General features: G+C 40.9%; 1 protein-coding gene across 3 annotated transcripts in view; it reads right to left on the bottom strand.

Moving 5' to 3' along the window:
* spata17 (spermatogenesis associated 17) overlaps positions 1-24,682 on the bottom strand; it is a 276,889-nt gene that overhangs the window by 166,266 nt on the left and 85,941 nt on the right. For all 3 annotated transcript variants that reach the window (XM_080200544.1, XM_080200542.1, XM_080200543.1), the window contains exon 8: positions 22,962-23,110. In XM_080200544.1, the coding sequence (XP_080056670.1) occupies positions 22,962-23,110 (149 nt within the window). The remainder of the gene's footprint in view (positions 1-22,961; positions 23,111-24,682) is intronic.

Raw genomic sequence — 24,682 nt, 5'->3', positions numbered from 1 at the left:
TGGGATCGTGAATGGTTGCTGCATTCTTCTAGTGGGGTCTTTCGTGACTGAATTGGACTTTCTCTCGTAAGGTAGACCAGAAATGGATCTACCTCAGGCTACGTCTACTGTATTGCTGAACGGGCAGCCTGACGTTGTTTCCTAAATGCTACATGTGCAGGTATCAAAGAGGATGGTGTACATATGCCACTATCCTAAGAAAGTAACATTATATGAATAAATTCCTTCTATGACACCGGTACTGGGTTATGGCTCTACATGGCCACTAATCAGAAGGAAAAGAGACAAAATGGTATCAACTAGATTAATGAAGTTTTTTAAGGTGATTATTTTTAATTGTTTGCTGAGTAGGCTGCAAGATACAGCCGCCTTTCCCCATTCTGATGCCTAAGGCCTCTGCCACAGCAGTTTAAGCATTCAAACTGAAGCAAGATTGCCCTTAAGGTCTCTATCATGGGGCTCACAGCTACAGATTGGCCACATGCTCATGGGGGGCTGTAGTCCTGGGAAGCCATCTATCATAGTGTCACAAATGCTGGTACTGGACTGTTCCAATTGACCCACCATCTGCTGCATATCCCCAATGCTAGCACATACATTTGATGCTCTACAGAAATTCTTTTAAAAACATAACCCGTAGATCAGGTTTTAGTGGTTTTCTGATCCTCCAGTCAGCAATGTTTTCTTTCTCATCTTCCACCCCCAGCTTCTCTTCCCTACGTGTGTTCTGTATGCATTACTCTGTACTGCATTCGGAATGAGCTTAGTCCAGTGCCTATAGGGGAGCGGGCCAGTCATTTGTAGTAATAATCCAGGAGACTATCTCATTGGGTTGAGGGTGTGGAAGATGGATCCATAACCTTTCATCTATCTCTCTTTCATGTTATAAACCATTTTGCCTTTTGCAAAAAATGCAAAAATTAGAATGACTTAGCAGTGCCATGACAAAGTCAAATTGACATGTCAACATGACAGCCTTAGGAACAAAACAATTAGATAGATCAAACTTTCAGTAAGGTACACGTATGCTAGATTGTGGGTGAAGTCGAAGGTTGGATGGATAAAGGCTCATTAGCTCTGGTAAGCTATTGAAGTACAAGGAGGTGGAGGTAGTTGAATGTGGAATATATGTTTAATAGAGTGCATATTTGGAGGGGTTGGATGATAACTATTACCTTATCTGACAAGATATGGTTATTCAACTTGTTAGCAGTAAATTACCATGTGAGGGGTCATGGAGTTCATACTAATGGCTTTGATGATCTTCTTTCAGTGCATTATACCTTTAGGACCTTCCTTACTCAATCGCAAACAGAAACTCTCTCAACAGCTGTACCTGGGGTAGCAGCACTACCTTTGCAGCATATCGAAACTTTGAGTGTCTGCAACAGATCTCTGGACATCCTGAAATGATTATCACTCTTACTTCCAAACAAAACATTTAATATTCATCTGTTTGCCAATGCCTTACTAAAACCCTCTCAATCCCAATTTTGAAGTCTCTGGCTGGCACGTTAAAATTGATATGAACTTACCACAATATTTAAACTAACTTTATTCAAATTAACTAATATTTAAATTATATTTTGACAGTGTCAGTCGTGGAGTTGTCAGGTGAGTAAAGTCCCAATATTGCCTTGACAAAGGTCATTTGAACCTGAAACGTCAGCTTTTTTTCTCCTTACAGATGCTGCCAAACCTGCTGAGATTTTCAAGCATTTTCTCTTTAGAATTAATATTGATTCCTGGCCCTTTATGAAATCATTTAAATCTTCCAACCGCATGCCATTTCTGTAGTTTAAGGGTCTGGCACATACACAGTTAATGTGGAACTCTGTATATTACCATTGATACAATGATGTAAGAAAGCACATCTTTAAAAAAAAAATTACTCCAATCTTAAAGTTAGAAAGCCAACCTCAGAGTGGACCAGACAGATACTAATCCATTCCTTGCTTGCTCCATAAACCAAACTAAAAATCCAATCGAATCCATTCATGGCCCGCATAAAAAGACAAACAAGATCCAAGCTGATAAGGTCTCATTGCATCTCATCTTGGACTTGATCTTAACCAAAAGCACATGACCCATATCCAGGGGTCCATGCGTTGAGCAAAGACAGGAGCAGAACTAAACATGGAGACAAATCTTAACCCATACTCTTTACTGTACATGTGTAAATAGTTCTCCTTGTAAAATAGACTTAACAGTTAACCTACTGAAGACTACGAAACCTTCTTTAAAAGATACCGTTTTGCAACCAACACCTACCAAAACCCCCTCAACCCCAAATGTTGATGTCTCTGGCTAGCGTATTAAAATATGAGCCTGCCCAAATATTTAAGTAGACTGGAGATTTTCATGGTGTCAGTCATGGAGTTGCCAGACCAGTAAAGTCCCAACCAGTGTTATTTGCAACAGTGACGGCAACTCAGGAAAAAAAGTTGTCTCAAATCTCCCAAGATTTGCGGTAGAGTTCTTAATAAAACATACTTGATCATCTCCATTATGTAGAATGAAAATAATGATTTTATCATGGAGTGATAGCTTAATTATGGTTCTTTTCTATCTGTCTTTTTGATATTTCACGTGCTTTCTTACTCAACAGTCTCAAACATACCTACTTGGAAATGTCTGAGGGCAATAGTTTTTACAGTCTCTTAAGCAGAACACAATGATGGAACTACACTGCCTGCTGGAGTACTGAGAGCCTCGAGCACAAACTTGGCAATGTGGCAGAAATGGCCAATGCTGTTGTGAACTTTAAATCTCTGTCTCTTTTCAACCAATGACAGGGTTCACCAGTAATCCCAATCAATCTGCAGTGCACAGATGTAACAAACTATTCATTGATACATCGGCCCAGATTTTCGTTCCCAGGTTAGAAACGTGGAGGCGGGAGATTTCCCAGTTCTGCGAATCTAACCCTTAAAAACGGCCACCCACAAGTCAGGTTTTCATTCGGGGGGACAGGCTGGATTGGAAGTCAGAGTGAGTGCAGGTGCTGCTGAGTGCAGAGGTGGGCTGGGTGGAGGACCTGCCTCAGTGTACCTGCACTATGGAGGACTAAATAAAAGAATAAAACAAAGAACAGCCTTCCAACCTCCAAGCCCTCCACATCACCATTGTCCTTTATAGCCCCTATGACAACCTAGTGCAAATTCATGCCAACTCTCTCCATGCCAATTCACCTCATATCTTTTGACAGCGCTTTGACAGCTGAATAGTTCTTTAACAGCTGGACTGTTGATAAAAGTTTACTTTTAACGGAGGCAGGACTTCGAATTTTCGACCATTTTTGGGATCCTCACCACAACGGAGAGGTTCTCGGTAGTGCAAAAGGTCTGTGCCATCATTTGTCAGAGCAAGCAATTTCCCCATACAAATGAGCAGCATACTGAGACAGCGCTACAATTATTTCACATCCCGAAATCCAGGGTGGATATTGAAGATGCCCAATTGACCCTTCAGATTCCTACACATGATTCTGTACTCATTAATTGCAGGATTTTCACTCCATCAGTATCCAGATGGTGAATCATCTTGCAGGTGAACATACATTTCCAAGCTGGGCTTTGTGCCTGGATTATTTGTTGCAGAAGTCAAACAGGAAGAAACCTTGAATGAATGTAAATAAAAAAATTACTATTGTTCCGATAAGGACAATAGCAAGCTTATTATTGAGTATGTGTAAGTAAGAGGAAGGGGCTTGATATATTCCACCAGGGTCTTCAAAGTCATGCTTACCTGGTATTATGCTTGGGGCCTCCTGAGGAGGGCATTATATATATGAAAATTCTACCCAGTTGTTTTGAGACAATTAATGGTTTCAACTATTAGATGCTACCTGATATGTTTACTGGCTGAGTGATAGACTGCATAAGAATAAACATTTGTGACATGATTGGGAAAGCCACCGCCCGCTGTTTGGTGCTGTCTATTTCGCAGACACTAACCATGCCTTTCCTCTCTTGGAAATAGATCATGGGCTGAATTTTACCATGGAGGTCGAGGTGGAGGTGGGTTCAGTGACGGGATTGCAGGGAAATTCAGGAAATTCAGGCTCCTAACCCCATCCCACCTCCAGGTGAGTAGCTATATCTTGGATCCTTTTCCATTTTGATTCCCTTCTTTTTGGGCCCAAATTATGAACTTTCTGTCTTATTTCAGTTTCAGAAGATTTAGCTGAAGCAGTTTTTCACCAACTGGCTCACTGTTAATATGCAAAATGATATTATTCTTACAGAAACTTTTACAGTCAGTTTTTATGTTCCTGCAAGCTTACTCTCGTACACTATTTTCCTCTGCTCAATCAATCCCTTGGTCCTTCTTTTTAGAATCCTATACTGCTCCCAATCCTCAGGCCTGTTTCTTTTTCTATCCAGTTTGTATGCCTCTTCCTTGGATCTAACATTATCTCTAATTTCCCTCGTGAGTCACAGTTTGGCCATTTTTCCCATCTTACTTTTGCACTAGACAGGAATGAACAATTATTACTATTCACCCATGCACTCTTTGAATGTTTGTAATTGCCTTTCCACTGTCATCCCTTTAAGTAACATTTCCCAATCCATCGTAGCCACGATTCTCTTTCTTTCCAACTAACTGGTTACTCAAACATGGTCGTGACTAGTAGATTCCAGGTCTATGATTTACATACATCATTAGAATATGACTGGATGAATTCCTTTCTCATTGCCTGAGGTGATTACATTCACTGTTTGGTCCGCGCCCAATTGAGTATCCAAATAATTGTCTGGATACTTTGTGAATGGGTTAGGAGATGGCGTACTCCTTCAAGGTGATTGTTTCTGATGGGCTTTGCTAGACTGGTCCACTCCATTATAATGGCTTTGGAAATTGTGAGGTAAAGTTATGCAAATGTCTAACCTTAGAATCGCTGGTTAAAGACAATGGAACGGTGCTTCAGTCTCTTAAAACTCAAACACTGGTTTTCAGCCAGTTAGCAGAATGTCATTTTTTTATATAAATCATGGCTTTATAACAATTGCCAACTAAAATACTGAAGCATCTTGTGACAAAGTAATCTATGAAAAGAATGAGAGGATAGACCCAACTTGCTGAATTTAACTGCAAGATTTTGCAATGAAGATATCATTAACACAAGCAATTTATTTTGAACAGTATCTTGTATAATGAAAATTAATTTTTTCATAACCCATCAATGTGAAGAAAGCTTCAACAAATCAAGTATGTTTTAGCAAAATATGTATTTTAAAGAAAACCACTCAAAACCTAGGTATATGAGACTAGCAAATGTATGTACATTTAAAAAGCAATGCAACAATTAGAAAATATTGGCCTAGATCTTCCAGTCTCTGGATCATGGGAGATCACGGTAAGAAGTCTCAGGTCAGGTGAGTGACTCACCTGATGAAGGGGCAAACCCCGAAAGCTTGTGGGGTTACTATCAAATAAACTGGTTGGACTTTAACCTGGTGTTGTGAGACTTCTTACTATATTTACCCCAGTCTAACGCCAGCATCTCCACATCATTGGAGATCAGACATATCATCTAAAATGTGCTTCGGGTCCACATGGGAATTGCCTGGGAATTTGAACTTCTGACAAGCAATTCCTCTGCTTCCCAGGACCCTCCATTAAAGTCTCTGACTCCAGGTTAGAGTTGGAGACTTCAGACAGTCCTGCGGTATTTACCTGGGTAGTACGCACCTACAGTTAAAGTTAACTTATTTGTCACAAGTAGGCTTACATGAAGTTAGTGTGAAAATGCCCCAGTCACCACACTCCAACGTTTGTGCCACCTGACACACTTACCTCATCTACCTACCCACCTGACAACTTACTCATTCGCTAACGTTTACACTGGACATTTAAACTTACCTTACGCAAGGTCCTGTGTAAAAAGAAAATGTGACTCGTCTTCCCTCCCAACACTCCGACATGCATTGGAGTCCTCTGGTGGACCGTACGCTGCATATTTGTTAAGCAACCAGGCTCAAAAGATTCGGCCAGAAATGCAAACATGGTGCTGAAAAGTTTGAATGGAGTGGCAATCTGGTGATGATTGCCGCTTTATGGAAGATCTGGGCTATTGTTCTAAATTTTAATAAAGCAAACCATATTTTAGGGAACACATTCATGAAAGTTCTATTTATTTTCTTTCAGCAGTATGCACTGCAAATTATTTATCACTAAATCGACCATTTTCTGCCCTGTAACCCTTTGACTTTAATCTGCTATATTATACAATTAAGAACTTCAGTTATGAAAGATATCAGCAATAATCAGATTCTAATAAAAATTGCTTTCTGATAAAGAATTCATGGGTTATTCAAAGTTTTTTTTCACTTTATCAGGATAAAAATACATTTCCAGGACTTACACCATACCAAGGAACTGGCATTGCCTCTCAAATTTTCACAGGGGTACAGTTTTAATCATTTTCCATAGCAGTTACACACAAGGTATTATCTTTATCAAAATGCTATAATGCGGCAAGACTTCATTAGAAAAATAAACAAATTGGAATAAGTAAGGGTTTTTTTTGAAAATATCCACTGAAAATTAGCTGGATCAAACAGAGTAACACTGGATCAAAGGAAACTTAATCATGCTTAGCTGTGCCCCAGAGCACACACACGCATAATGCGATTTACACAGTAACTGCCTCTCATATTATTAGTTGTTTGGGGTGTTTAGTGCTAATAGGCAAAACAGAATTGGTATTCTTTACTCAGAAGCTATGGTAAATGATAAAAGCACCATGCTGAGATGGTAATTAATGTAAATGTTACAAATTTAGTTTCTTTGAAAGTATGACACTTTTAAAGAAATGCTTGGCCTGTGTTCCATTTTGATAATTTTAGAATTACTTTGGTTGTTCTTCTACATTATATTACTAAACTAAGGTAATTGGCAAAGAAAGCTATGGCGATGTGATGAAAAACCATATTTTATGCAGCATTTGGTTAGGGACTGGAATACACTGCTTCATAGCGTGTGGAGGCAGATTTAATCCTGCTATTTGAAAGAGAATTGAATCATTATCTGAACACAAAGAAATTGCACAACTACAGGGAAAAGGTAGGAAAATGGCAATAAGTAAATTGCTCTTGCAGAGAGCCAGCATAGAAGGCATGATGGGCTGAATGGCCTCCTTTTGTGCTGGAGTCGTTCTATAATTCAAAAGTCTAAGAAGGCAGTACAGAAAGGGGGGAGGCGGGGTTGGAATAAGGAAGAAAGAGATAGATGCGAATTGGGAGAAGGAACTAGGAACCAGGGGACACAGATTTTAAGTGATTGTCAAAACAGTCAAAAGGTGAGATAGGCAGAAACATTTTTTACACAGCGGGTGATGATGGTGGCAGATAAATGGATAAGCATCCGAATGGAAAAATATTTACAGGTCAACAAAAAAGCAGGGGGTGTGTGGTGATTTGTGACTATTGTCCCTTGAAGGCAACACAGCAGAATAAGGGTCAATTGGCTTGGGGACCAATTGAAACTCAGAGTAGGTAATCACTCCAGGGAGTGGGGTCCCCTCTTAGGCAGGAGGCATGTGGGGAGCTAGCTATAGACAAGAGGCTGCTGTTTGCTTATTAATAAATACTTTTTATGTTCACAAATGAAGACTGTGAAAGTGCATCATTACAGGGTGTGACTAGCTAAATTGCTCTTGCAGCCTGCTGGCACAGGATTGATGAGCTAAATAGCCCCTTTTCGTGCAGAAACCAGTCTACGATTCTGGAGTGTAATTATCGGAGAGCAGCTGTGATGAGGAATCATGGAAAGGGAAGTTGGGGGATAAGAGACACAAATGTAACCACATAACAAGAAGGTCAGAACAAGAAGAGATGAAAGCTATTCAACTCCCTCAAACAGGAATCTTATTTAAGTTTATTTTTTCATGTCACAAGTAGGCTCACATTAACACTGCAATGAAGTTACTGTGGAAATCCCTGAATCACCACACTCCGATGCCTGTTTGCGTACACTGAAGTAGAATTAAGCACGGCCAATGCACCTAACCAGCATGTCTTTCAGACTGTGGGAAGAAACCGGAGCACCCAGAGGAAACCCATGCAGATATGGGGAGAATGTACTCTACACAGACAGTGACCCAAGCTAGGAATCAAACCCAGGTCCCTGGTACTGTCAGGTAAGAACTCTCTCAATACCAGGTTAAAGTCCAACAGGTGGCACAGTGGTTAGCACTGCTACCAAATAAACCGTGTGTTTATTGTGCCACCATGCTGTCCTTATGCTGGGATAAAGTGGCATATGCAAACCTGTGGATTACTGACCAGCTGGAACAGGTGACATTAATATCAGAGGCATGGCTGCAAAGGAAGAAGATATGTAAGGAGATTCTCCATGGAGCAGCTGAAGAAGGCGATGGGGCTTGGGGGCCAGTAGACATGACCTCAGTGTATATGAGGAGACCAATTTAGTCAATGTTTCAAAGGTTAGAGAGAGGTCAAAAGCAGAAGGAAGGCACTGCAATTAATTTCACATAAAATGGAGATTATTTCAGTGTAGTGACAGAAGCAGAAATCTAATTGCAGATTTTACTGGAAAGGATGTGAGAAAGATGGCAATATCATGTTCAGGAACTTTGGAGAGAAAGTAAAAGTTTGCAAGGTCAAAGGAGTCAAGGGTGTTTTTTTTTGGAAAGGAGGGAGGTGATGGCTGCGCATTCTGAAAGGAGACTTAGTAAAGTGAGCCGTTTACAACCAGGAGACCAGGAAAAAAAATTGAGTGGTCTGCAACTTTGTGGAAATGAAACCTAAAGAACAGAAAGTCACTTTGGTAGCCAAAATATTAAAGTAAAGGAAATGAAGGGAGAGAAAGAAGGATTTTTGTCCAGTATCCATACATCTAAATTAAGCTGAAAAATCAACTGTGCATTGAAATGTATTCAGAGGCTGTGGGGTCCACTGGAGTATCTTATTCCTGATAGAGTAAATTAGAAGTTCTCCCATGACTTTGTCTCAAATCATAAGGTTATTTAAAAATAGACCAGTGACTTGCACCTGAAGATATGCAACCCCCATGATACTTTCTCCATTTTTCCACCAAAAACTCAAAGTGATAGTGGGGGTGGGGGGGTAGGTGGATTCTTAAATCTTACTAGACCAAAGATGAAGGTTTTAATTCCTCTACATGGTCAATTATCTTCAATATATACTCATCTGGGGTTTTCAGAAAGCCCAGAATGGAACCCTCAGAAGAAATGGGATCTTCTGGGACATAATAGGGGCAAGCTGTGTAGAATTCCCAGGTATCCTGTAACATCCCCTGCTAAATCATTAGGAGATAGCTGCGTTTTCTACCTGCAATCTCCTCCCCTTACTAGTGGCTGGATTTTCACAGAGTTAGGGAGATTCTGCAGACATATAACAGTGGATGAGATCAATTCTGGGATTTCTGTTTCCATTACTGATGTCCCAAATTCCATTGGCGCGAGAGAAGGGTGGGGGCAGTGAGCCCACATTCTGCGTTCCTGACCTGGCTGGCACCATTGCAAGGTCAGGCATGTCCTAGCCCCCTGCAGTTTTTGTGGAACCGGACCAGCTTCTCAAGGGCTCTTGGGAAGTGTCATGAACTACAACCTAGATGAGGGAATCTTTTGAAAGATAACTTCAAAAGGTTTTACCATGCACCTCCATACTTTGATTCCTGTTTATGAATGAACAGGGCTTTTGCTAGTATGTGGGCACGCTGCATAGTCAGAGGTTTCATCTTTTAGATGGAACATTAAACTAAGGTATTGTCTGTGCAAGTGGACATAAAAAATCCTATGGAGTTATTTCAGAGAACAGCAGGTGAGATATCCCAGTTATCCTAACTAACATATATCTCCCAATCAACATCAGAAAGGAACAGATTTTGTGGTTGGTATCACATTGTTGTTTAAAGGAGCTGACTGTGTGTAAACAGATTGCTAGGTTTCCTTTATTACAGCTGTAACCACCCTATTTCATTGGCCGTAAAGCACTTTGGAATGTCCTGAGGCCATGAAAGACACAATATAAATGGCAAGTTGTCCAGTAAATTGTGTCAAATTGCCTTTCAGCTGGCAGAGATATAATACTAATTCAAAGCAGTCATCATTTATAAATGGAGAACAAATTAATTGTAGTCGACCATTAGTAACTGAATAAGAGAATGCAGGAGGTGCACATTGGTTCTATTTGTTTTGTTTCATGTGTTCAGGATTTGATTTGATTTATTATTGTCACAGATACTGGTATACAGTGAAAAGTATTGTTTCTTCACACTATACAGACAAAGCATACCATACATACAGGAGGAGAGAATGCAGAATGTAGTGTTACAGTCATAGCTAAGGTGTAGAGAAAAATCAACTTAATACGAGGTAGGTCCATTCAAAAGTCTGATGGCAGCAGGAAAGAAGCTGGTACGTGACCTCAGACTTTTATATCATTTTCCGGATGGAAGAAGGTAGAAGAGAATATGCCCGGGGTGTGTGCAGTCCTTGATTATGCTGGTTGCTTTTCTGAGGCAGCGGAAAGTATAGACAGTGTCAATGGATTAGGCTTCGTTCACAACCTTTTGTAGTTTCTTGCAGTCTTGGACAGAGCAGGAGCCATACCAAGCTGCGAGACAACTAGAAAGAATGCTTTCTATGGTGCAACTGTAAAAGTTGGAAAAAGTCAGAGTGGACATACCAAATTTCCTTAGTCTCCTAGAAAGTAGAAACATTGGTGGGCTTTCTTAACTATAGTGTCGGCATGGAGGGACCAGGCAGGCAATTGCTGATTTCAACACCTAAAAACATAAAGTTCTTGACCATTTCTATTTCATCCCTATTGATGTTGACAGGGCATGTCCTCCACTATGCTTTCTAAAGTTGATGATAATCTCCTTCATTTTGTTGACACTGAGGGAGAAATTATTGTTGTCACACCAGTTAACCAGATTCTCTATCTCCTTCCTGTATTCCAAATCGTCACTCTTTGAGATCCAACCCATTACGGTGGTGTCATCAGCAAACTTGAAAATCAAGTTGGAGGGGAATTTGGCCACACAATCATAGGTGTATAAGATGCATAGTAAGGGGCTGAGAACACAGCCTTGTGAGGCACCAAAGTTGAGGATGATCGTGCAGGAGGTGTTGTTGCCTATCCTTACTGATTGCAGTCTGTGGGTTAGGAAGTCTAGGATCCAGTCACAGAGGGAGGAGCCGAGTCCCAAGCCACAAAGTTTGGAGTCGAGTTTCATAGGAATGACTGGCAAGAATAATAACTGAGACTGTCCATTCGGAGAACATTACATTTTGCAGCATCATACTGTATCAGTCTTATTGATGTCATTTAACAGATGGGAAAAATAGCAATTAACAGGGGATAATGGGCGGTAAATTATTGCAAAAAGGGCTTTAGTTTTCTCCAAGATCTATTTCAAAAGTATTTGTATCTGCCTAAAACAGACTACTGAACCAAGCTTAAAATATAGGGTAATCCTAAAGCCTATGTCACAGCTCCATCAGCGGTTACAGTTGGGAATTGATACCTGTTTGACTCCCTGTTGCACTAATAACTCAGAGATCTGTTAGAATATGAAACACCAACAAAATATAATTGGATGCTAATACTTGTAAAGTAAGTTTGTGATCCATTTCATAAGTAACTGCCACTTTGCCAACCAAACTCACTCAGTCTGACACCTATCCTCCACAATGCTGTGATAACTGGGTATTCATACAATGAACTTTATGGATATTTTTGAAAAAAAGGCTCCTCTTTTAATGACTTTTGAATTAATAGCTTTTGCACAATACTTGCATGAAATAAACCTCAATGGCAGAGAGAGTTCTGGGCCAGGATTCTCCCATAATAAAACTAAGTGCTCAACAGGCAGGAAACAAGACTATTTCACACTCGTTCTTTGGGCATATTACTGGAACGAATCTCTGACACTCTGGAAAATGCAGAGTGTCATAAAGTGATTCATGCCAGTAAAGGGTGAGTGGGGCCTATCCTCACCCGATAGACAGCATAGTGCTGTGGGCCATTGCGCATGCACCAATCTGTCAGTGTGGAGATCGGTGCAAGCACACTGGTCCTCCCCACCACCCCCCCCCCCCCCATCTCCCACCAATCCCAGTGCAGAGTGGCAGCAGGTCCCCCCCTCCCCAGTTGATCACCCTCCCTATAGGCCCCACCCCCAGTGCGTCCTGACCCTCTGGCCCTGACTCCTTGACCTGCCCAATGCTTGATGGGCAGAGTCAGCTTACCCAGCAACCCCACCTCCTTGCCCCTGACCCCCCCAGGGTGCCTCAAAGGCCTTTGTCCCCACCAGTGGAATGAGTCCACCAGTTCCCCATTATTGGGGAGCAGTTGTAAACCCTGCTGGTGGGAACCACTCCTGGCAGGGGGTGGTGGGAAGATCCTAGCACACCCCAAGGCAGTTTCATGACATTTGCATGTGATAATCAGCTCCATGCCGATTTCCAGCACAGAGATGTTATGCTAAAAGTATGCACTTGGGAGAATCGCAACTGGCTAAATACCCCCGTCTGACTTATTATCACATGTATTCGCATATAGTGAAAATTATTGTTTCTTGTGCACTATACAAACAAAGCATACTGTTCATAGAGAAGGAAATGAAAGAGCGCAGAATGTAGTGTTACAGTCATAGCTAGGGTGTAGCTAAGGTCTATTCAAAAGTCTGACAGCATCAGGGAAGAAGCTGTTCAAGTCGGTTGTGACCTCGGACTTTTGTTTCTTTTTCCCGATGGAATAGGTGGAAGAGAGAATATCCAGGGTGCGTAGGGTCCTTAATTATGCTGGCTGCTTTGCTGAGGCGGTGGGAATTGTAGGCAAAATCAATGGATGGAAGGCTGGTTTGCGTGATGGATTGGGCTACATTCATGACCTTTTGTAGCTCCTTGTAATCTTGGGCGGAGTAGGAACCATACCAAGCTGTGATATAACCAGAAGGAATGCTTTCTCTGGTGCATCTGTAAGCGTTGGTGAGAGGCATAGCTGACGTGCCAAATTTCCTGAAACTTCTGAAGTGGTAGAAGCATTGGTGGGCTTTCTTAACTATAGTGTCAGCATGGGAAGTACCAGGTTGTTAGTAATCTGGACGCCAAAAAATTTGAAGCTCTTGACCCTTTCTACTTCGTCTCCCATTGATGTAGACAGACACACGTTCTGATGACAATCTCCTTCATTTTGTTGACATTGAGGGAGAGATTACTGTTGCCGCTCCAGTTCACCAGATTCTCTATCTCATTTCCGTCCTCTGTCTCGTCACTGTTTGAGATCTGACCCAATGGCACGGTTTGCCCCTTGCCCTCTCCAATTCTCGTGGTAGACAGGATGATAAAATTCCAGCCATCAAATCTGCACTGACTCTCCGACAGAGCACCTAAGTCAAGCATTTCCCCATATCCTCATGTATTTATCCCGCTAATCTCTCTAACCTACTCATCTCGGGACACTACGGGGTAATGTAGCATTGCCAATCTACCTTACCTGCACACCTTCAGACAGTGCGAGGAAACCAGAACACCCCAGTGGAAACCCACGCAGACATGGCGAGAATGTGAAAACGCCACACAGTTACCCAAGCTGGAATTGAATCTGCGTCCCTGGCGCTGTGAGGCAGCAGTGCTAACCATTGTGTCACCATGCCACCCATGATGGAAAAAATGAAGTTCTGCGTACTAAGTTATGAACATTTGATATTTATTTTGGACATTTGGTTGAATACAAATTTAATAGCTATGATCACATTCCTAATTTGCAATAAGTGTTTAATTTTTAAAATAGACAAATACAACCAAACTATATTATTGCAGTGCACAGATCAAATAACGATGGGAAATTATAGTTCAAATATAAAATAACTTTGCAGTCAATTTTTTTAAAAGTAAGTTATTATATGAAAAGGATATCTTTAATTTCATAAGTAGCTTGTATTTGCAAGAAGCCATCCCTTAGGAACCATTTGAAAACTTTTGGATACATTTTAAATAGTGGCATTAGAATTCTTTGTATTTTGCCACAAGATAGGATTTATCTATTGAGTGTGGATTTTCTGCTTGACAACCACAAAAATGATCCTGAAATGAGTAAAGCTCTCATATAAAATTAATTTTCATCAGTCTCTTAAGTAATACCAAAATTATTAGTTCTTTGGAATGGATTTTTCATTTTGGACCTTTGCCCAGATTGGTTTTAACGGAACAGCATAAAAACCTTACAAAAAGGAATCACAAATGAATAAGCGAGAACCATTTCTACACAAATTGAGATTACTCCAGCCTATTTAATTGGAAACAGAGATAACTGGCTTCCTACTAAAGCATTAAAAAATGGACAACTTACAATGAATTGCAAAAATTGAGAACAAGTGTAGCTTATGTATTATGTTTATTGAAATTGTAAAGACAAAAGGTTAAATTAGTTGACTGTATGTGTTAAGTATGCTGCAATTACAAATATTCAAGATAGCTAATGTGCAGTAATGTGAAACAAAATATCTCCTATATTTTACCTAGCAATCACTGTAAATGTTGGATGGAATCATCTGGAATAATATTAATAGAACTGCAGTTCAGTATTTCAAACATTAAATTGTATATACACATATACATATTTCTTATTACAAAAAATAGATTTTTGTTACTGCTAGACTCTATAAAAATGACTGACTTAACCATGTTCTTAGTGAGGAACTCTGCTCGAAGGCAATGCAGATTAGTGAATCCGTAGTTTAGTCTTCTAACCTTATTTCTGAACCGCAGTGCATTTTCCCCTTAGCTCATTCGGGGAAAATAAACAATTGCACAATTGAAACAAAATGGATCATAATACATATCAATTGAAGCCGGGTGGGCATTTTTAACTGACAGGGAAAGCATTTAGAATGCATCTTATTTTCTGCTTATTTTTTGTGTAGCTCACAATTTAATTCCTACAATTGCACATTCACTGAACCATTTGGCTGTGCAAGGATATGCAGAGCTGTGGCTTTTGTTCACTATATATAGCTTTAAACTAAATTTTGATTTTGAAGAACTGTAAGAATCATAAATGATGTTTTAGTACTGTATTTCAGGTGGTATGTTCCACTTGTGCCCAGTGACATAAATATTCTTTCCTACCCTGCTATACCATTTCCTTGCATAATGTGCAGCATATTATAAAAATGAGGTGTCTAGTCATATTTAGATGTTACAGATAATAAGCTGACAAAATATTATGTTGTTGTTAGTAACAATAACAATGCAAACATCCAAGGATGAAGATGTTCAAAGAGAACTGAAACAAAAGATGCAGATCAAAGGAAATAAAAACATTAGAACATTGAAACAAGAATAGAAAGAACAGAAATGAAACAAAAGTGATAGAGACTGAAACAAAGGAAGGAAAAAGAAATGAAAACAAGAAGAATGTAAGAGGAATTTAAAGTGGAAAGAGAGAAATTGCAACAAAACAAGAGGAAAAGTGGATGAATAGGTTCACCCAGCCTGTAAGCAATAGAATTTAGAAGAACGAGAAGGGATCTAATTGAAATATATAAAATTCTGGCAGGGCTGGACATACAGGATGCAGGAATGTTGTTCCCTCTGGCTGGGGGAATCTAGAACAAAGGGTCACAGTCTTTGGAAAAAAGCAAGTTATTTAGGACTGAGATGAGGAGAAGCTTCTTCTCAGAGATTGGTGAACCTGTGGAATTCAATGAAAGCTATGGGGGCTAAGTCAATGAATATAGTCAAGAAGGAAATAGCTTTCTAGACTCTCGGAGTGACTTTCCAACCCTGTTCGACACAGGCGCAAATCCAATTATGGCTGGAAACATCCTGAGAGAGCTGTAGCAGGATTTGTGACAGGGAGATCTCAGTTTGTGATCTCCCCCACTCCCCCTCACCCCTGTTGGTAATGTCATATGTTGCCACCTGCTGGCATGACATAACACCGGAAGAATGACTATTTATTTCCAAAAATGGAAACCAGATGTGATGAACAGAGGTCACTCTAACCCCAGGGTGGTTGGCGACATGACTGGGCAGTGCCCTGGCATTGCCAACCTGTGCCAGAGGGACAGCATCAGGGATGGGTCCTAGTGGGAGCCTTTGGGGGTTGGGGTTTAATTCTGCATGGTAAAGAGCTGGGGAAGGGTGTGGGGAGAACATGGACATTGAGGGGGTTGGGAATATTGGTGATGATGGGGGAAGGGCAATTAGGAATGCCACCAATGATACTGGGGGTGGGGGGGGTCAGTGGAGGGAAGAGTCCCTGATACCTCTGTAGTGGGGGGTTAACTTTGTGATCTGATTGGGGCACCTTTTCCATTTCTGTAGAGTGGGTCTTGCTAACTCTATGAGGCCCCACCCTGACAGAGTGATGCCATAAACCATGCCCACTCTATTTTTAGATTAAGAGGCTCAAATCTTGGACAGAAAACTGGTCAGTGGAGCTAGAGAGCTTCACAACGGCTTTCTGTCCGAGTCTGAACTTAGGGAAATTTTGGCAAGATTCCCCCCATGAGTGTAAAACTAGCAGAACCATCCTAAGTTAGCAAGTTAAATTGCTTTGTCGGATACTTCCAACCCAGCGCAATTGTCCAGAGGAGGTTAGCACTTCTGGACAATTGCTGGGTAAACCCTAATGTGGGAACTTCCAAGAGAGATTTCTCAGTGCATCCTTGGAATACACCCCCTAAATCCTAGGCTGGGGAGCCAGGAAGTTTTGGTCTGGACAACAATGACAAGCATGAATAGAGTCTGCTCTGTCCTCGGTATGCCTGTTTTGGCTGCAACTTCCAGCCATTAGATTTCTTTCTAACTAGTCTCAAGTTTGCATTATTCTTTCTTCTTCCTTTTACTGAGTTTTTTCCTTCTTGTTTACACCCTTTCATTTTTTCGTCATTCTCTTTCCTTCAAATCTTTGTAACTCTAACAAAAATTCAATTGTTTTGCTTTCTTTTTAGTAGTTATGCAAGTTCTGCTTATTCCACTGTGTCTTTTTGAGGTCTTGTTTATGTCTTTTTATTTTTTTCCCTAAGACTTGATATTCAGTTTGTTTTGAATGCCATTTCAGGGTTCTAAAGAAACTAGTTCTAAGAATTGTTACAGATTGTCTTTTTTCAAGTTCCCACTTTGGATAATTTCAGCTGTCATATCTTAGATCACTATCATGACTGCACCCAACACTTCAATCCTCAAATATGTCTACAGTTATTTTGATATCTGGTAAATTTTCAGTAATGCATTGGGGTAACTGAACAGCAAACCCTGCTCGGTATTTGCTTTTAGGTGCTTGACCCTCTTACAAAATTCACAAAATCATAACAGTGCTGAAGGAAGACATTCAGCCCACCAAGTCCGCACTGGCTCTCCGAAAGAGCATTCTATCAAGTCCCGCTCCACTGCGTTTTCCCCATAACTTTGCATATTCTTCTTTTCAGATCGCAATCTTTTTGAATACCTCAATCAAACCTGTCTCCACCACCATGTAAGGAAATTTGTTTCAGATTCCAGCTACCCTCCTTGCTTTTCTTATTAGTTCTTTCACTTCCTCTCTACTCTACGTTCAGTCCAATTACCCACTGTATTTTCCAGCTGACATCTGTTGTACGTGCATTTAATCCATTTCATCTATACCTCTATCTCTCTCGTCATCCAGGGCTCTCTGAATTTATTTGGCCCACCTTTCCCTTTAAGTGAATATACCTTGACACTCCTTGCGATATCTTTTCTTTGACGGTAACCCATTGTTCAGCCAGTCTTTTCTGCCAACATTTGCTTCCAACTCACTCAACTGAATTGCATTCTCACTCCATCTAGGTTAGCTTTCCTCCATTGGTTACTTATCCTTTGCCATGGCCAACCCAAACCTTATGATACAATAGTTACTGTCCCCTAAATGCTTCTGTACTGATATTTGATCCACTTGGGCCATTTCATTTGCCAGAACCGGGTCTAACAGAACCTGCCTTCGCTCTAGACCAGAAACATACTACTGCTGAAAATGATCTCGAATACACTACAGGAACTCTCACCCCTCCTGTCAATTTGCATTTTTCCTATCCCACTTTATATTAGGATAATTGATAATAGGATTATAATTACTCTGTAACTCTTGCATCTCTCTGTAATTTATTTACAAATCTATTTCTCTACATGCCTTTCACTAGTTGGTGGTCTACATACTACAGCAATCAATGTTATTGCACCTTTTTCTTTCCTTACCTCCAGCCAGAGAGATTTCATCCTTGACCCCTCTGGAAAATCTTCTCTTCAAATGCCATCTTTAAACAAACCTGCCACCTCCCCCCTCCCCCACAGACTGTTTCTTTCTTTCCTGTCTCTTCTACATATTCCTAGGTACAAGATATTTAACACCCTTCTTTGAGCCAGGTCTCTGTTACGACAATATAATTCCACTTGTTAAGCTATTCCTACAGTTCGCCAGTCTTATTAATCACACTCCATGCATTAACATGCATTCATATTAACCATAATTTAGACTTTTTTCTTTACCCTTTAATCTGACCCCATCTGATGACTTTTAATTGCTTACACTAATTCTATCAAATTCTCCAAGTACTCTCTTCCTTACCAGTTAATACTTCTCTAGTTCCCATTGCAAATTTTTCTTCTCTCCACCTTGAATTTCCCCTCAGGTTTCCATCCAATCTAGTTTAGACTTTCCCCAACAACACTATCAAACCTCCCATTCCTGTTAAGGCGTAACCCATCCTTCTTATACAGGTCTCATCTGCCCTAAAATCAGTTCCAATGCCTCAGAAATCTAAAGTCTCCCCTTCTTAAATCCCAAAAACCTGCTTTCTGGACCCCGTCTCTTTTCTTAACCATGTCATTGGTCCCAATATGAACCACAGTCTCTGGCTGTTCACTCTCTCCCATAGCTCCTCAGACAACTGTAGCAAGAGACAAGTTTGAGGCACTATGGGTGACTCAGCTGCAAAGGAGAGGCGGAGGAAGAGCAGTAGTGCAATATTGGTAGACAATTCCTTAGTTAGGCGATCTCTGGCTGTTCACCCTCCCCCACTGATCCAGCCATGTGTTAAACTGCTCAATCTTTCTAATATGTTCACTTACAAGTGATACTGGGAGTAATCCTGAAATTACTGCTCGAGATTCTGCTTTCTAATCCCCTGCCTGTCCCAAAAATCTGCTTTGGGACCCATCTCTTTTCCTAAGTCATTGGTGCCAAAATGGACCACAACTTCTAATGGCTCACCCTCCCCCACAAGAATGTCCTGCAGCTGCTCAGTGATATCCTTGACTCTGGCACCACAATGGCAACATACACTCTTGAAGTCACATCCACAACTGCAGCAATACCTGTCTACTCCCCTAACTAAGCAATTGCCTATCAATATAGCAGTGCTGCTCTTCCTCCTCCCCTCCTTGGCAGCTGAGTCACCCAGAGTGCCCCAAACTTAGCTCTTGCTACAGTTGTCTGAGGTGTTATCTCACTCACCAGTAGCCAAACTAGAAAAGTGGTCAGAGAATGGGATAACTTCAGTGGATTCCTGAACTATCTGCCTGTTCCTCTTAGGTACTTTGGTGGTCATTCCTTCCCTCTTTGCCTGTATATTTCTCAGATTGTGACCACCTCCCTAAATGTACTATGCAATGCTTAATGCTCAGGGTGGGATTTCCCCATTTTGAAACTAAGTGCGGTGGCGGACAGGTCTGGTAGTGCCTGGCCCCCTGACCAGATTAACTGACGCTTTACATGATATCATACATCTGCTCTTGCCCCTACATCAGAGAGAATATATTTATTTGTATCTGTTTTCTACAAATACAGCTTTCAAATTTCCATAATCTTTTACATTTCTGTGTACGGCTTCTGCTGTCAAATCATAGGCTACGATAATCACTCATCTTGCAAATATAACAGCTTTGACAACTATATCCACAGAGTGTTGCCCCATCTTTACAATGGTGTCAAAGGAGTCAGTGACCTGACCACACAAAGGCTGCAACAGGTCCTGGGGCAGCAAAGCCACTGCCTATGCGTCTGCAACATGACAGGCAGATGGAGCAGAGGCTGTGGAGAGACCAATCTCTGAGCAATGGCCTCTGCCAACTTGCAGCTGGAGTTCTCGATGCTCTTTGACAGTGACAGCAGGCTGCCTGGCAGGCCAGCCAATGCACCCAGCATCTCAGTCCATTTAGCACTTAGCTGAATGCCACCACATCAAGATTTTCATCAGAATTATCTGCAGTAGAATTCACTTGCTACCTTGTCCTCCTGTGAACTGGCAAACAAACAACCTTTTTGCCTGGTGTGGCAGCAGTGCTAATATGATCTGGTTGCAGCAAGGGTCATTTCAGGTTACAGGGTTTCTTATTTGGTACTGTGCTGTTGTTCTCTTACCTCTGCCTGGGGCTCCTGTGACAAGGGGATTGGCAGCTCATGAATGTGTGAAAGCAGCAAGGGAAGGAAGGTGGGAGCAAGAGATCTACAGTCACATCATTTTCAGCTTTCTCATCGTGGTAGACAGAAAGATTAAGGTTAGTTGGAAGTTGAGAAGAGGCATTATTCAGGAGAATGAGGTCACCCTCAATATTTTCAGTGATGTTGGACACTGTGGGCTCTGTTGCTCAGATGCTGACAGCCATCTCTTCTATAGAGCTCAGGAGATGCATACATCCTTGTTAGTTCAGTTCTGTTCCATTTTATTGTGCACCACAATGTAGTGCAAGAGAATAAGAGTAGGATGTCAGTGATTATGCAGCACAAATGTTTGGGTGATGTGTTTGCCATTGTAAATACTTTGAGCTATGTGGTAGCTGAGAGAGCTGGGACTGAGGCAGGCAGCATCAATGGATGTGAGAGGGTGAACTGGAGTATCTTGATATCAGATGTTGTACAACTGGGTGAATGATGGGGATACATATTGAGCAGGAAAAGAGTTGGTATTCTGATGGGTAGGGAATGTCACGTGGAGATGCATGCATTGATGTTGTCTTTCTGAGTGAGGTCATTTGACTTCCTGTAGTACTGCTGTGAGCTTCTTGGGTCTATCCACAGGAGCTGACTTACTTGCCACATGCCCTTCTCAGGGTACTCCTTGTGAGTCTCCTAGCTGCCTGCCCACTTTACCGCTAATGTCTACACTACTGAATCCATCTTTCTGAATTCCTCTACCTTGCTGTTCCGTTGGCAAGATTTTTTTATTTCAGTCATCTTTTATGCATCTTCACTGATGAATCAGACTTCTTTTATGAAAAACAGGCTGCCTATACCACATGATCTTCACCAAACCTGCTCGAGGCTTCTGCTGTGTGCTACATCTGACAGCAACTTAGGGAATGCAGTAACTTGTGGTAAATCATAACGTGAGGTGGTTAGGCAAATTTTGTGTTTTACCATCTTGATTTGCAAAAGCATGGGTGTGTCATGAAATGTGGGCCAGGGATCCAAAAATTGAAATGAATAAATTTCATGTCATAATGTTTTGTTCAAGTTTTCGCTTATAGCGAGTAATGCATAACATTGAAGTGAAGCAACTTGTTTTATTAAGATCTTAACTAAGTTGCTTATCTTCACAAATGTCTAAATCTGGCAGGTGTCATATCGGTAGAATAGAAACTATTATCTCAATTATAGATTCATGAAAATTGGATACGCCAGGATGTTGCAAAAGCGAATTCTTTTATGCATTTCATTCCACCCACAAAGAAAAGTGCTAACTGAACAGTTATCAGACATAGACTACAATAGGGCCAAAGGTAATAAATATACTGTACACTAGAATATGTATGTCCAGATGAAAGACGTTTCCCTAGTTTTGTTTAGGTAGGATATTATTTTCTATCAAACTGCATGATATGTACCTATATATGTGGAGCCTGCATTTCAAATCACATTTTGAATACATGTGCATACCAACAAGTAAGCTGGCACTCTTGTGATGGATCTGTTCATGCCAATAAAGATGATTTTTCTGGTAAGATGGAGGATGTAAACCCTGCAGATTATTATGGAAAATAACATGGGCAAGATTTTAACTTGCTTAAAACCTATTTACTTACACAGTTAAAATTGAACCCATAATGAAGTGTGCTAAATTTATAAAGAATCACATATTTCAGAGTTCTGAAGTAGTGACACATCTCAGTCATGATGACATTAATGTACTGTTTGCATTTCACTTCTGAATTAACTAGATGATGGCTTTAAAATTGAGTTGGACTGCACCGCACCTGTACTGGGTCAAAGGGACAAAACTGGGTCAAAGTCCAGTTTAGTGAGTCAATGACCAATGTCAATATAGGGTTACAAACACACCCAAAACCATATGCCACCAAGAAGCTGAACCTGTTTTAGAACACAAAGCAGAAATTAGTTCAGATCTGTTGCCTTTGGGATTATTAGGTCCACTTGCAAACTAACCAATGTTCTTTGAAGGAGCTGTTGGAACCACCAAAAAGATAATTATAAAAAAAAACTTAGTTGAATGTGAAGCAAGAAAAAATAGAAGCGCTCCTTCCAGCTCCACGTCAAAAGTGTAGACTGTTTCTGGCCATTGCTTGTTCCTTTCCTGATTGCCTCTCTTCACCTGATACACCTTAGATCATTAGCCAACGTTCCCATAGGCTAATCTTTGTTGCACATTCAACACCACCAAGTTGCTTCTGGGGCCACAACCGGCAACTGTCGTGACAAATGAGGCTGGTAGATCAATTTGCCATAGTTCTGCACAAATATTTTAGACACAAGCATCATGTGCTGTGTCTGGATGTGAGCATGATACAATAATAAAGTCTCCATGTTCTGCTGTAATAATGATTGAATATAAAATAGAAGCATTTTATTTTTAAATTGAAATGTAGCATTGCATTATTACTTTACCAAATCAATAATGACAAGTTATAATTGATGCTCAAGACTAACAACACCCACAAACTACATTAAAAATGCATACGAAAGGTGTTAAAGATAGTGACTTACATATCATCGTGTACACGATTTCTCCATTCTTCTCTTTTCATCTCCTCTCTGGCCTCTTTCTCCGATGTGATTGATGTTGCCACCCGCAAGGTTGGCTCCAAAGGCTTGTAGCGCTGTTGCAATACTTCAGCAGTATCGCGGAAGGGACCCTGACAGGTACAGGATAAGGTAAATGTTTTATTGTCATGTTTTTTGACACATTATTGATGACTGAGGAACCTGCATGTCTGTGTAAGTGCTGCCAGCTTCTCTATTGTAAATTATTTATAAAAGTAATACCTTTTGATATACAGTTACAAAGAACATGAAAGTTGATAACATTTTGTTGATAGATGAGAATTCAAAAGTGTAGGGATGGAAAAAGCAGTTTGATTCTGAAACTGTTAATCAATACTATATTGAGTTAAAATTCTTTGCAGAATATTGCACACTAAAAACTTGTTGTCAGTTGCTGTTGTTAACCCTTTGTAATTTATATCCTATAGTCAGGATCCTTCAGTCTCTCACATCCTGTTACCGCTGCCAGTAAGAACGGAGAATTTGGTGCTCAGCGAAATCTCCATTCACTACAGCGGAATTAGAGAATCCCAACATGGGGCAAGGCGGGAGAATTTCAGCCTAAATCTGCTAAGTGTGTCTCTCACTTTCTTTCCTTAAGTGTCTTTCACTGCTAAACCGCAATCATCATCAGAATCACCATCAATACCTCACGATGATGAGTCAGTAGTAGGCATCAATGTAGGGGGATAAAATGGGCAATGTCAGACTATCTTTCACACCAAAACTAAAAACAAGTTGGTGACTTTCATAGAATTAAAGAGGCTGTTCAGCCTTTGGTACCTTGACTGACTCTTTGAAAAAACAATTGTGCTTAGTCTCACATGCCAACTTTTTATCCCTAACCTTCAAGGACCTGTCCAAATCCCTTTTAAAACTATTTATGAAATCAACTCCCATTACTTTTTCCAAGTAGTCTCGCTTCTGCCAAATCTCAGCAAAAAAAATTCTCAACATCCCTCACAACCTTTAGTCAATGATTTGGAATCTATGGGTGGAATTTAATGCCCTCCTCTGTAGTACATTTAGCGGTGGAAGGACATTCCCACCTCCATCCGCCCTGGGGAAGTCCATGGTGGGAAGGCCAGTGAACTGTCATCTTATCCTGACACCAATTGAAGACCTTAAGTCGACTATTAATGCCAACTTAAGGACCTCATTCTGCCACTGCTGGTATTACCCCAGCTTCAAGCTGGATAGGGTGGAGGAGAGAGACATTGTGCAAGGAGCATGACAAGCAAATCCATACTTAGCTGCTTGCAGGCTCCAAGGACTGGTGTGAGAGGTGTTGGGGGCTTGTGTCCCTCGTTCAAACATCAAGAAGAGGTGGTGGGGAAATGGTGAGCTAACCCCCTTGCTGCTGCCCACACTCCCCCCGACCCTCACCTGGCAATCACCCTTCCGCTCATCTGTGGTCCAGAATTCTGCATGGTACGAGACTTCAAGGAGGTGTTATACCGGCAGCAGCCACTAGCTCCCTAGAGTGCCCTACTAAGTTCATAAGGTATATGAGCAGAATTAGGCCATTTGGCGCATCGAATTTGCTTTGCCATTCGATCATGACCAATATGCTCCTCATCCCCATAAGCTTTCAACCCGTTACCAATTAAAAATCTGTTTAACTCCTCCTTAAATTCACTCATTGTCTCAGCATCCACCACACT

This window comes from Carcharhinus amblyrhynchos, chromosome 12 (assembly GCF_965287045.1).
Source record: "Carcharhinus amblyrhynchos chromosome 12, sCarAmb.v2.hapA, whole genome shotgun sequence".
Classification (NCBI taxonomy): Eukaryota; Metazoa; Chordata; class Chondrichthyes; order Carcharhiniformes; family Carcharhinidae; genus Carcharhinus; species Carcharhinus amblyrhynchos.
This window is presented reverse-complemented; position numbering and strand designations above follow the sequence as displayed.